This window comes from Ipomoea nil, unplaced genomic scaffold, assembly GCF_001879475.1.
Source record: "Ipomoea nil cultivar Tokyo-kokei standard unplaced genomic scaffold, Asagao_1.1 scaffold2653, whole genome shotgun sequence".
Classification (NCBI taxonomy): Eukaryota; Viridiplantae; Streptophyta; class Magnoliopsida; order Solanales; family Convolvulaceae; genus Ipomoea; species Ipomoea nil.
Window position 1 is genome coordinate 3,291,977 of NW_017619081.1, and position 13,944 is coordinate 3,305,920.

Sequence of the window (13,944 nt, forward strand, 5' to 3'; positions counted from 1 at the left end):
TGTGTTTGTAATTGCCTTTAATTTGTTTACAGATACATAAATTGTTAACTATAGATACATAATGTGATAATTACACACACATAATGACATAATTTTTAGATCATGGTTCACAATGTAATAATATAAACTCTAGTCCATGATATAACAATTAAAAAAAGGGATAAGGGTCAAATAGACCCTCATACTATATAATAAAGTGCAATTGAGCCCTCCAACTAAAAAAACATCCAATTAGACCCTTGAACTTATTAAAACAATGCAATTAACCCATTTAACCTATAATAACAAGTTATCTTCAAGTTACCTACAAGATGCTCATCACTTGAATCAATATTTTTAAATTTATTTTTAAGAAAATAAAATAATTTTTAATAAAACAAGGAAACAAGCAAACAGAAAAGTCATTGCAGCCTGCAGCAGGTGGCGAGGCTCTTTCCGGCGACCTCTGTTTTTCCGGCGAGCAGAGGCCACCGGCGACTTCCTCTTGTTTTCACTCCCTCTAGCAGCGGCAGACCAGCGGTAGTAACTTCCCCTCCGGCGTGTAGTAGATCGGCGACGTCTGGACCTCGTACTATACGAAACCAACAACAACTCCGGTGAACAATCTATTTTGGCGAAACATGATGTGTTTCTCGGCGACCTCCCCTTCCCGTCGACCTTGACCGGCAACCTTGGCAATGGTGTTAGACCAGCTGTTGGTGGTGATGGTGAAGTTCCGGCGATGGTAGCAAGGTCGGATGAGCAGCAACGTATTTTGAAGAAGATGGATGGTGATGTGCCGATGATGAGTTGTTCTTGACGATGATGATGCTTGGCTGACAAAAGCAAAATTGTGGAAGTAATGAAAATGAATTAAGGAGGTAAATGATGGTTATGATTAATAATGGATTAAGCAAGCTGGGAAACATGCGGCTTCACAGCCTTCATTGCTTCGACTTCCTGTAAATTTGTATTTGTATTTTTATTTTTTTTATTGAATTTAACCGGTTACCTTTTAGTAACCCATTAAATATATTAATTGCATTGTTTTAATAAATTCAAGGGTCTAATTGGATGTTCTTTTACTTCGAGGGCCTAATTGCACTTTGCTATATAGTATGAGGGTCTATTTGACCCTTATCCCTTAAAAAAAAAAAATGATTTAAAAACAACTACAGCCAAGTTATTCAGTTGATTTGACAATAACAAAATTTTAAGTTCAACCTGAGCAACCTATTTAAGAAGTTCATAGCTATTCCTCTTGTACAACATTCATACATTATGAAAGGAACATCAAAATTAAACCCCAAAATTTTCCCAAACAATGGAACCACTAAAAGTATGATGAAATTGCAATTTGACCTTAACAACAACAAATTCAATCAACTAATTTTGTCAATCAATCAATCTGTACGAGCCTATCAAAGAATCACTTAACTGTAAATATTGTAAGTAAAAAAAAAAAAAAAAAAAAAAGAATTATCAAATGAAGAAAGTGGAGTACCCTAAGGTACTACCACTCAATGCAAGATGATGATTTAGCTTGACTTTTCCCTGCCGGCGAGGCTTGTACAGATCGTACGGCTGCCAGAGATAATCCAACGGACACGGTTTCTTGTCGTCAAGCCGGGCCCACGGCTTCCCCTTCCCGCTCCAATGCAGAAGGCTCACCGGACCGGGATGGAGCGACCGGCAAGACCCCTTCACGTTGTCGCCGCCGAGCCCGTGCTGGTTCCACCGGTGATCAATGGGCTCCAGGTTTCCGGCGAACACCAACAGGAACGGCGGCAAAGACCCCAGCTCGTATATTCTCCTCTTCCGTTGAATCTCCATCCACTTCTCGATTTTGCTCCGGTAATTCCCGGTTCGCCATTGCCGGAGATCTATCACCATCACGCCGGTGTTGAAGTAGCAGGGGGTGTTTGACCGGAAAACCCGGGAGAGACCCGTGTCGGCCCAGAAGGAGACCGTGAAGTACTTGGTGAAATTGGCGTGGCAATACTCCGGCGCTCCGATGACCCGGGAATCTCGGAGCCGGGTTTTCCAGAGCTTGTGAATGTCGTCGACGAGGAGCACGTCGGAGTCGAGGTAGATGACCCGGTTCACGCACCGGTCGATCATATCGCCGAGGTAGTTCCGGGCGTAGTTCAACGGGTTCTCCAGAGCCTGCCGGATCGACGACGAGATAAGATTGACGACGGCGTCCTCCCGGAAAATGTAAACCTTGAAGTTGAGGGAAGGGAAAACGGATCTAACGATCCGGGTCAAGTCCCGAGGGCTAGCCGGGTCGAACTCCGCAGCGATGAAGTGGAAGAAGACACTCTCCGGACAGGACGCGTGGCGGAGGACGGAGTGCACCGCCGCAATCGACCCCCGAAGATACTCCGAGTCAAGAGTCATGGCTACGTGAACCAGAGAAGGGTCGCAAGACGACGCCGTTTCAGTCCCTAGGCTAATCGCCGGACATCCCACGCCGTTCCGATACTCCGGCGCCTCGGAAAACCCAAACCCACTACCGTAATTCTCTCCCCCATTAATCTCCGGTAAACTCCTAATCCCAACACACCCAAACGGCACTAATCCAACAATCAAAACAAAAACAACCACACAACTATTCATATTCAATTCTTACAATCTGGGTTTTCCGACTATCTCCAATCCCCTCCCTCTCTCTCTCTCTCTCTCTCTCTCTGTGTGTCGCTATAATGATCTACAGAAACACCATTGTATAACGCAGAAAGAGAAGAAAAAGAAGAAGAATGTGAAAGGTGAATAGAGAGAGAGAGAGAGATACAGTGGAGTGAGAATTAAAAGACGACGGGATTTATGGAAATGGTGAAAGAAAAAAAGGAAAAGCTTTAAAAACGACGCGGTTTCAGGTGAGACATAAAACCATGACAGTACAGAAAGAATTCCACTTTCTGAGTTTAAAAAATAGATATATATATTTTCCAGCTTTTACCTGGAAATCATTGTTCTTAATAAGGTTAAATACCAACCTCAAGGGTGAAGGACCCCACGTCCGGATCGACAAAATATTTGAGAGGAGATAAATTATGGTAATTCAATTGGACAGAGACTCGATCTTTATTTATTGTACATAAGAAATTTTTCACTTTGAGAAGTTATTCTCACGCTGATATTTTTGCAAACTTCAATTTTTTTTTTTTTTTTAATATCTGGAAATCAATTGGAGTATTACTCTCCAGTGTCTAATTGCAAATAGGAAGTATTCTTTTACGTTGTACATACATATGATGATGACATGTACTTTGAATCCTTTCCAATAAATACTTCTTGACTTGGTGAATTATCTTTTCAGTCGCCATTTAAAAATACAACTGTAATAAATAAGATCTAATATTATTTCCCAATTTCTCTCATTGAATTGCACCCTTGAGCTCACTTAGGAAAGAGTTAAAAATACAACTGTAATAAATAAGATCTAATATTATTTCCCAATTTCTCTCATTGAATTGCACCCTTGAGCTCACTTAGGAAAGAGAATTACAGATATTCTAAATAGAGGTAATTACGGTTCGGTTCTAGTTTCGAATCGACAGTTGTCAGCTCAGAAAATAATGAACTAAAATTGATAATTTTTATTTGAATCGTTGTTTTTTTTTTTAAATTCTATTTTATTTAAAATTATTAAAATAAAAATTGTATAATTATGAACAATTCACAGAGATAATTGCATTTTGTTTGAGTTGAATGACCTAATTGTAATTTTACATGTAGTTCGGTGACTAATTTGAACATTTTTCATAATTAAATCGAATCCCTAGACCTCTTACAAATTACAATAAGGGGGCGTTTGGTTTAGATCATTTTAGTTTACCTTGTTATATTACCTTGTTTGGTTCAAGTTATAAGATTAACTGGCAATATTATATTATCTGAAAGCTGATGTGGCGGTAATGTTTCAAGGTAATGTGATTATCCTAATTTTCTTAGGTAAATCTTAGATTACCTTGAATTATTTCAACTTTGCCCTTGTTAAATAATCCTTATATAATAATAATAATAATAATAATAATAATAATAATAATAATAATAATAATAATAATAATAATAATGAAATTAATATAAGTTTATATAATCAAATATATATTTATCTATTTAGCTTTTTTTTTTTTTAATATTTAAACATCGATATGCATTCATACATATAAATAAATAAATACACAACATATTTTATATATATATATATATATATATATATATATATATATATATATATATATATATATATATATATATATGATGGATTTAATTAACCCGGGGTGGACCGAATCAATAAATCCGGATAAGAACGTAATATAAATAATATATAAATAATATAGAACGATATAGCAAAAGGCCGTGAGACCGTATATTATATTAATTGCCGTAGGAATTGGCTATTACAAAGATTTCGGTAAGACAAAGTGTGTAATAAGTGTAGAATGTAGATAGAATGTCCCTTGTTAGGACAAGGAGGGGGGTTTTTATACAAGCTAACCCCCCCCTCCCAACCACCTCCCCCTAAATCGGGGGGTAGTTAGATCACTACTTTGACCGGGCCCGGGCGGACCGGGTCGGGTCGGGTCCCGAGCTCGAGTAAAACCGACCTCCCCTACCCGAGCCCCCCACAGGCCGAGCTCGGGTAGGGTCGTGCCATCCGACCCGAGCCCCACGTAGGTCGGCTCGGGTCGGGGCACCTCCATGGTGCTCCGGGTCCGTGTTGCTTCTTGGGCCCCAATTTGGTGCCCCGGGTCCGTGTTGCTCTTGGGCTCCACCGTGGTGCTCTAGGTCCGCGTTGCTACCCCGGGTCGGGTTGTGGGTATAATATATCCATCATGAGTCCCCCACTCTCTTCGTTGCGAGTGGAAGTCAACGAATGAAAGTAAATATCCGGACCCGACCTCCATGTGCGAATGTAGCCGAGCTCACCATGGCCGAGGCGTCTTGAGTCGAGGTGTATTGGGTCGAGGTGAGACGTCTTGGGTCGAGGTGAGACGTCTTGGGCTGAGGTGAGACGTCTTGGGCCGCTCCACCTCCTTGCTCCGCTCCCCCCGGGTCGGTTTGCTCCGCGCCCCGACCTTCCTCACGCACGGAAGGACCTCGGCACGTTGCCGAGGTGGCGCCATGGTGCACCTCGGCAACGTGCCGAGGTGCGACCATGGTGCACCCCGGTGTTGTGACGAGGTGCGTTAGGCCTTAATTTTTTTTTTTTAGGTCATGTGTTAGCCTCTTTAACGTAGTCCGATGAGGCTACGCCATCGGGCTCTCCCGTCGGGGTTGGTACGCAAGGTCGGACCCCGTGCCCCTTAGGGTACGTCAGCCGCTCGAGCTAAGTCCTTCCGGACCAAGCTACCGGGCTCTTCCGTCGGGGTTGGTACGCGAGTTCGGACCTCGTGTCCCCTTAGGGTGCGCTTAACCACTCGAGCCAAGTCCTGTCGGACCAAGCCACTGGGCTCCTCCGTCGGGGTTGGTACGCGAGATTGGACCTCGTGCCCCCTTAGGGTGCGCGCTAGCCGCTCAGGCCGAGTCCTGTAGGACCAAGCCACCGGGCTCTTCCGTCGGGGTTGGTACGAGAGGTCGGACCTCGTGCCCCCTTAGGGTGCGTCCTCCGTCGGGGTTGGTACGCGAGGTCGGACCTCGTGCCCCCTTAGGGTCCGCGGGGGAGAGAACGGGTGAGCACTCGTTCCCTCTTATTTTACGTGGTTTCTTTTTTTTTTTTTTTGGAAGATAGATAAACGAAAACCTAGTTCGTAACAAGGGTCCTTCTCAAAACATCTTTCGTAACACTCAATTTTATTCCGCTTATTGCCGTCTACACAGACATTATTTGGGGGAGGGGAATGATCCTCCTCTTAGGATAGCAATGCCGAGGTCCACCTTTCACGTGGCGGGTCTACTGGTAGAATTTCAGCAGGTGTTCCGAGTTCCAAACCCTAGCTATCATCTTTCCTTTGGGGGTCTTGAGCTTGTAGCTGCCCGGGCGGACCACAGCTGTTACGATGTACGGGCCCCTCCCAGTTGGCAGCAAAATTTCCTCTGGCCTGGGGTTGGCTCGCCTCCCTCCTCCTGAGCACATAATCACCCACTTGAAAATAGCGGGGTCGGACCCGCCTATCATAGTCTGCTTTGGTTTGCCTCTGGTAGTTTTCAGCTCGGATCGCAGCTGCTTCGCGCCTTTCGTCAATCAGGTGGAGGTCAATTCTATGGTGCTCATCGTTCGTGTCGGGGTCGTAGTCCTCCTCCCGCCGGGAAGGTATGACCACCTCTGCTGGAGCTCGGGCTTCGAAACCGTAGGCCAAGGAAAAAGATGTCTCCCCAATGGCCCTCCTGGGGGTGGTGCGGTAGGCCCAAAGAGTGGCGTCGAGCTCCTCCACCCACGCCCCCCCACCCCCCACCCCCCACCCCCGAATTCCAGTTTCTTTTTCAGGCCACCCACTATGGTACGGTTGGCATTCTCCACTTGCCCGTTTGCTTGGGGGTAGCACACGGCCACCCCGCTGTGATTCCTGTGAGTAATGTGCCATTCTGCACAGAACCCCTCGAACTCTTGTCCCTCGAATTGGCGTCCGTTGTCGGTGATGAGTTGCATCGCAACCCCAAAACGGCACAAAATATTTTTGTACACGAAGTGCTTGCAACGGGCACTTGTTATGGTTGCTAGCGGTTCCGCCTCCACCCACTTGGTAAAGTAGTCCACTGCAACTATGAGGTACTTCCTTTTTCCCGACCCCATGGGTAGAGCTCTCACTAGGTCCACTCCCCACCTGGAGAAGGGGATGACCGAGCTAATGGGGGTGTAGCTCGTGGCGGGTCGGCCGGGGGTTACCTGGAAGTGCTGGCAGGTCCCGCAACTCCTAGCGTAGTCGGCGCACTCCTTTGCCATGTTGGGCCAAAAGTACCCCTGTAAGATGGCCCTCCGGGACATGGAGAAGGCCCACTGGTGGGCGGAGCAGGTCCCCTCGTGGATCTCCTCCATGACTGACCTGGCCTCGTCTGGGTATAAGCAGCGCAGCAAGGCGCCGTTGTAGGACCTCTTGTAAAGTGTGTCCCCCATGATCATGTACGTAGGGGCTCGTCGTTTCACCAGCTTGGCGTCGACCTCGTCGGGAGGTAACACACATGTGTTTTTGTACTTCTTGAGGTGGTCCAACCAGCAGGGAGGTCGGGTCTGCACAGGTAGGACCGGGTAGGCATCCAGGCTCGACCTCCTGAAATCTTCAATTCGGGCTATTTTTGAAATATGCTCCGGGGCCCCTTAGGCGAGCTTGGATAACATGTCAGCATTTGTGTTCTGGTCTCGGGGTACCTGTAGGACCTCGTAATTGATCAGTTGTCCCAAAAGTTGGAGCACCATGTCCCTGTACCTCCTCATTCTTTCATCACTTGCTTCAAATTCACCTATGACCTGTCCCACCATGAGTCTAGAGTCACATCGGATTTTGAGCTTCTCCACCTTCATATTTAGCGCGAGGCGGAGCCCCCCCAGGATTGCCTCGTACTCGGCTTCGTTGTTGGATAATTTGAACGCGAAGCGGAGGGCGTAGTAGGGCCGAAACCCCTCCGGTGTTATGAGGACGACTCCACCCCCGCAGCTTTTCGTGCTGGAGGACCCGTCCGTTGAGAGGGTCCACCACTCCTCGTCTTCGTCCCGGACCCACTCCGTGGCCTCCCGGGCAGTACACTCGACTATAAAGTCAGCCAGCGCCTTTCCCTTGATGGCGGGTCTGGGCTTGAACTGGATGTCAACTGGCTAAGCCGCATGGCCCACCTGACCAACCTGTTGGCCGACCCCGAGGCCCTCAGTACTGCATCTTGTGGCTGGTTGGTGAGGACCTGTATGGGGTGGGCCTGGAAGTAGTGGTTCAGCTTCTTTGTCGTCACATCTACCGCGAAGATGGCCTTTTTCACGGGTGTGTTCCTGATCTCCGCCCCAGTAGAGCTCGGCTCGTATAGTAGACTGGCCGTTGGACCCCCTCGTCGTCCCGGACCAGCACGGAGTTGACCGCGGCCTGCGAGATGCCCAGGTACAAATATACGACCTCCCCCTTAACGGGTTTAGCCAGGGGGGAGCGACATCAGGTACGTCTTGAGGTCTTCGAACGCCTTCTGGCACTCTTCGGACCACTCGAAGCCCTTTGTCTTTTTGAGGACTCCAAAAAATGGCAAAGATTTCTCTGCCGACCTCGAAAGGAAACGACCCAGGGCTGCCAACCGAGGCGCTGGACCTCCCGGAGGGACCTCGGAGGTTCCATGTCAAGGTGGCCTTGACCTTGTCGGGGTTGGGCTCAATGCCCCTCTTCGAAACCATGTACCCCAAAAATTTCTCCCCTATGCACCCCGAAGGTGCACTTTTTGGGGTTCAACCGTAAATTGAAACGCTGCATAATTGAAAATACCTCGGTAAGGTCGTCCGTGTGGAGGTCGGCGCCGGTGCTCTTAACGATCATGTTGTCGACATAGGCCTGCAGGTTGCGGCCGAGGACCTGCTTGAACACCTTGGCCACCATTCGGGTGTAGGTGGCACCTGAATTTTTTAGCCCAAAAGCCATGACCTTGTAGCAATAGACCTCCTCCGGTGTGGTGAAGGCTGTCTTATCCTCATCGGCCTCCTCCATGAAAATCTGGTGGTACCCCCTGAACGCATCTAGGAAGCTCATGAGGGCACAACCGGCAGTCTCGTCCACCAGCTGGTCAATGTTGGGGAGAGGAAAGGGGTCCATGGGACAGGCCTTGTTGAGGTCGGTGTAGTCCACGCACATCCTCCATGTCGGTGGCTTTGGGGCGAGGACCACGTTGGCCAGCCAAGTGGGGTATATGACCTCCCAGACATGACCGATCTCCAGCAGGGTGTCGACCTCCTTTTTGACGAACTCCCTCCTCTCGGTGGAGAGGTACCTCTTGCGCTGTTGGACTGGCATGACCGCGGGGTCGACGGCCAACTTGTGCGTGATCACGTCTCGGCTGAGGCCCGGCATATCCTCGGGGCCCCATGCGAAGACCTCCTTGTAGCTCCTGATGATGTTAATTATCCGTGCTCGGAGCTCGGCCGGGAGGTCGACCCCTACCTTCACGACCCGGTCGGGTTGGCTGAAGTCGAGGATGACCTCCTCTGTCTTGACCACGGGCTCGGCCCGAGGTCGACCTGCTTCCTCCCGAAATGCCTTCTCGACGATGGTGTGGACCTGGAGGTCCTTCTGAGCAATTTGGCGGCACGCCTTTAAGTAGCAGTTGCGGCTCACCTTTTGGTCCCCCCGGGCGACACCTACCCCGGCTGGTGTCGGGAACTTGAGGCACAGGTGCTCCATAGAAATCACGCACCTGAAGTTTTCCAGGGCGGGCCGGCCGAGTATAATGTTGTGGGCGCAGTTGATTTTGACGACTACGAACTCGACCTCCCACCTCCTGGTGTGAGGTGGGGTGCCTATCTCCACCTCCAAATTGATCGACCCCTCCGTCTCAAGTGAGTCCCCCGTGAACCCGGACAGGGGGGTCCGTACTTGCTCTAGCTGCTCTCTTGAAAGTCCCAACTTGGTGAACGTGTCGTAGTACATGATGTTCACCGAGCTACCCGTGTCTACGAGCACTCAGTGCACCACCACGTTATTGATGTCCAGCTTGACCACCAGGAGGGCGTCTTGGTGGGGGAGGGGCCCATCTGGCTGGTCGGCGTCGGTGAATATGATGGGCTCCTTCTTCGGTTTCTTCTCGTGGGGGGTTCGTGTGACATCCTCCACGTACAAGCTCCTCCCCCACTTCTTCCGCTCAGCTGGCGAGTCCCCTCCCTCGGGCCCCCAAAAGATGACGTAGATGGTTCGTTTCTTCGGGGGCTGGGAGTCCTCCGTCGTCTTCTCCTCTTCCTCGGAGCTGTGGTCATGGTCCCTCTTACGAGGTGCTGAGGTGGATAGCGCCTGGCTACCCCCTTCCTCTATACATTGCCTTGCTTCTTGCCCTGCGCCTGGCCGGGCTTCTTGATGAATTGGCCGAGGTAACCCATTTGGATGAGCTCCTCGATTGTCTTTTTAGGAGGATGCATTCGTCTGTATCGTGTCCCTTCTGCCGGTGGAACCTGCAATACTTGTTGGGGTCCCCCCTCGCCGATATCTTCATGCACTCCTCTTTCGGGAATACCACGATTCCCTGGTCCTCCGCGTGTGCCAAGATGGTACCCACAGGTTGTGTTAGCCGGGTGAAATAGCGTGTGGGGTTCAGCCTGGGCCCCTCAGCGTACTCACGTCGGTGGGGCCGTGGCGCCTTGCGCTCCTCCTGGGGTGCCTTGTCTTTTCGGCCTCTCCCTTCCTCTTGCTCCTTCTTCCTCTTCTCGGCAGCCTCGGCGTCAGCGTACCTGGCTGCCCTGTCCATCAGGTCGGTGTAGTTCCTGGGGAGGGGGGGGGGGGGTACCTGATGAGGTCCTGGTGGAATGGGCCCGACCTCAAGTTGTTTCGGAAAATTGGCATGGCCGACTTTTCATTAAAGTTGGCGACCCCCATGGCCTCTTTCTTCCACTTGCTGAGGTACTCGGCTAGTGATTCCGAGCTCCCCTGCTTCAAATCACATAAGTCGGCAATTTGCTTCTTCCGCTGTATGCTGGTGACGAAATGGGATAGGAACTGCCGGGTGAGGTCTGCAAATGTGGCGATGGACCCTGCCGGGAGGGATCCGAACCAGTCATGCGCCTGCCCGTCCAGGGTGGCGAAGAACCCCCTGCATAGGATGGCGTCTGTCGCCTCGGTGATCATCATGGCGGCCCTGTACCCGGTGAGGTGTGCCCGCGGGTCCGTGGTCCCCGAGTACGCTCTAATGGTGGGAAAGCGAAAATCCCAAGGTAAGGGCTCCTCCATGATGGTGCTTGCGAACGGGGAGGACAACACATCCTGGGCTCTGGAGATCCGTACCTCTCGTCGATCTTCTTCTGGAGCTCGTCCATCCTCCTCCGCAGCTGCTCGACCTTTTCCTGATGAGAGCTCGGAGCTCTACCATTCGTTTCACGTGATCGCTCGACCCGGGAGGCCTGTTCACGCCGAGGTGGGGCTCGGGTCCCCGACCTGGTGACCTCCGCGAGCCCGCCTCTTGTCGCGGCGGGGCTCGAGGTCTGTGGCTTGGCGACCTCCGGGTGACTGATTGTCGTTGTGCTTGCCTACGGGAGTATGATTCTGTTGGTGGAGGCTCATTGGCGGCAGGCCTTAGCTTGGGCCCAACCTCTCTCGGGCTGGCACCCGGCTGCCCCAACCTCTCCATGGCGGGCCTGGTTTGGTTTTACCTCCTCTCCTCGTCCTCATGACGTCGGTCACGCCGTGAGTCCCCTCCTCCCCGTGTGTTCGTCTGGCGGGGTGAATTGACCCCCCCTGGGTGATGAATGCTTGGGGTGGCCGGGTGCTTGGACCGCTGCGCCCCATGGTGGGAGGAGGTGCCGGTAGCCCTTGGTCGACGCCTGGGTCGGCGGGCATACGCGCTCTGAGGTCCGCCATGACCCGGGCCAGCCCTGTGGAGGCTTGCTCGAAGACCGTCATCCCCTCCCGGATGAGGGCTAGGTCCGGAACGGGGGTGGGGGGGGGAGGGGGGGGAGGTGGCGCACCACCACTGCGGTGGTTGGTGAGACGGTCCCTCATGTCTCCCCCCGACCTGGCAGAGGTGGCCGGTTGAAGGCTGGGGACCCCGTTGGGGTCGTTCCCGGCTGCGACAAGCTGGGTGCCGCGGGAACCGTTGGTGTGGCGAGAGTTGGATCTCGATCTTGCCACAGTAGCTGGTCGCGGTAGACCACTGGATATAGAACACGCTTGAGCTGGTACAACAGCTCTCAACAAGAGCAGCAATGATGGATTTAATTAACCCGGGGTGGACCCGAATCAATAAATCCGGATAAGAACGTAATATAAATAATATAGAACGATATAGCAAAAGGCCGTGAGAACGTATATTATATTAATTGCCGTAGGAATTGGCTATTACAAAAATTTTGGTAAGACAAAGTGTGTAATAAGTGTAGAATGTAGATAGAATGCCCCTTGTTAGGACAAGGAGGGGGGTTTTTATACAAGCTAATCCCCCAACCACCTCCCCCTAAATCGGGGGGTGGTTAGATCACTACTTTGACCGGGACCGGGTCGGGTAGGGTAGGGTCCCGAGCTCGGGTAAAACCGACCTCCCCTACCCGAGCCCCCCACAGGCCGAGCTCGGGTAGGGTCGTGCCATCCGACCCGAGCCCCACGTAGGCCGGCTCGGGTCGGGGCACCTCCATGGTGCTCCGGCTCCGTGTTGCTTCTTGGGCCCCCATGTGGTGCCCCGGATCCGCGTTGCTCTTGGGCTCCACCGTGGTGCTCCGGGTCCGCGTTGCTACCCCGGGTCGGGTCGTGGGTATAATATATCCATCTCTCTCTCTCTCTCTATATATATATATATATATATATATATATATATATATATATATATATATTATTGAGGATATTATTGTAAATTGATCCATATAATTTAAAATATAACCCTTAACCAAATAAGGTAATATTATATTACACAATCCAAACCAAGCACATAAGGTAATCTTAGATTCCCAAAATGTCACATTAACTTTCTGGACGTAATCCTATTACCTGGAGTAGTCCAATATTCCGTGAATCAAACGTTCCTTAGAAAATAATTATAATCAATAACTATAATAATTCAACGAAGCTACCATAATAATCAATAACTATAATAGGCTTTACATAATAATATATTACAGAGTACTATTAAAACTTCTCTCTCTCTCTCTCTCTCTATATATATATATATATCTATATATATATATATATATATATATATATATATATATATAATTGATTTTAATAATATAGATAAGCCTGTAAAATTGAGATTCGGTAGGGGCAAATTATGCCGTGAACACGTGCACGGTTCCATATTCATAATTTCTATACCGTAGATCCATAATTTCTATACTGTAGATTTATAAAATTTATACTTTAGATTTCAATTGTTGAACTCTATTTTTCCAAATCAGAGAACTATATGTTCATAATTTGATAACTATACAGTTTAGAAATTATGAATTTACTGTACAGAAATTATGAATCTACAGTACAGATATTATGAATTTGCAGTATAGGAATTATGAATCTACTGTATAGAAATTATGAATCTATTGTATTTAAATTATGAATCTTTGATTTAGAAATTATGAATCTAAAGTATAAATTTTATGAATCTACAATATAGAAATTATAGATCGACAATATAAAAATTATGAATCTATAGTATAGAAATTATGGATATAGAACCGTGCCAAAATAAACTCTTATTTTAAGTTATGAGCTTATTTGGGGAACATTACCAAACAGAACTTATAGGTTATTAGTAGCTTAAAATAAGCTATAAGCTGCTAAATAAACTCTGTCAAACAAAGCCTTAATTTGTTTTACCCTCTTTTTAGTCCATCTTAAAAAAACATTTATTTCCTGGAGTAATCCTATTACCTGGAGTAATCCAATATTCCGTGAATCACACGTTCCTTAGAAAATAATTATAATCAATAACTATAATAATTCAATGAAGCTACCATAATAATCAATAACTATAATAGGCTTTACATAATAATATATTACAGAGTACTATTAAAAATTCTCTCCCTCTCTCTATATATATATAATTGATTTTAATAATATAGATAAGCCTGTAAAATTGAGATTCGGTAGGGGCAAATTATGCCGTGAGCACGTGCACGGTTCCATATTCATAATTTCTATACCGTAGATCCATAATTTTTATACTGTAGATTCATAAAATTTATACTTTAGATTTCAATTGTTGAACTCTATTTTTCCAAATCAGAGAACTATATGTTCATAATTTGATAACTATACAGTTTAGAAATTATGAATTTACAGTACAGAAATTATGAATCTACAGTAGAGATATTATGACTTTGCAGTATAGAAATTATGAATCTACTGTATGAAAATTATGAATTTA

The 13,944-nt window shown here is 48.1% G+C and overlaps 1 protein-coding gene across 2 annotated transcripts; it reads right to left on the minus strand.

The window, feature by feature from the left end:
* Positions 1-1,215: 1,215 nt before the first annotated feature.
* Positions 1,216-12,737, minus strand: LOC109154645 (probable galacturonosyltransferase-like 9). Of its 2 annotated transcripts, none has more exons than XM_019302380.1 (2): positions 12,717-12,737; positions 1,216-2,619 (listed from the first exon to the last, which is right to left on the minus strand). In XM_019302380.1, the coding sequence occupies exon 2, from the start codon at positions 2,596-2,598 to the stop codon at positions 1,462-1,464; it is 1,137 nt and encodes a 378-aa protein (XP_019157925.1). In that variant the 5' UTR covers positions 2,599-2,619; positions 12,717-12,737; the 3' UTR covers positions 1,216-1,461. The 2 variants fall into 2 exon arrangements, with proteins under 2 accessions (XP_019157925.1, XP_019157924.1); XM_019302379.1 differs by lacking the exon at positions 12,717-12,737 and adding an exon at positions 2,652-2,879.
* Between the last annotated feature and the right edge of the window lie 1,207 nt (positions 12,738-13,944).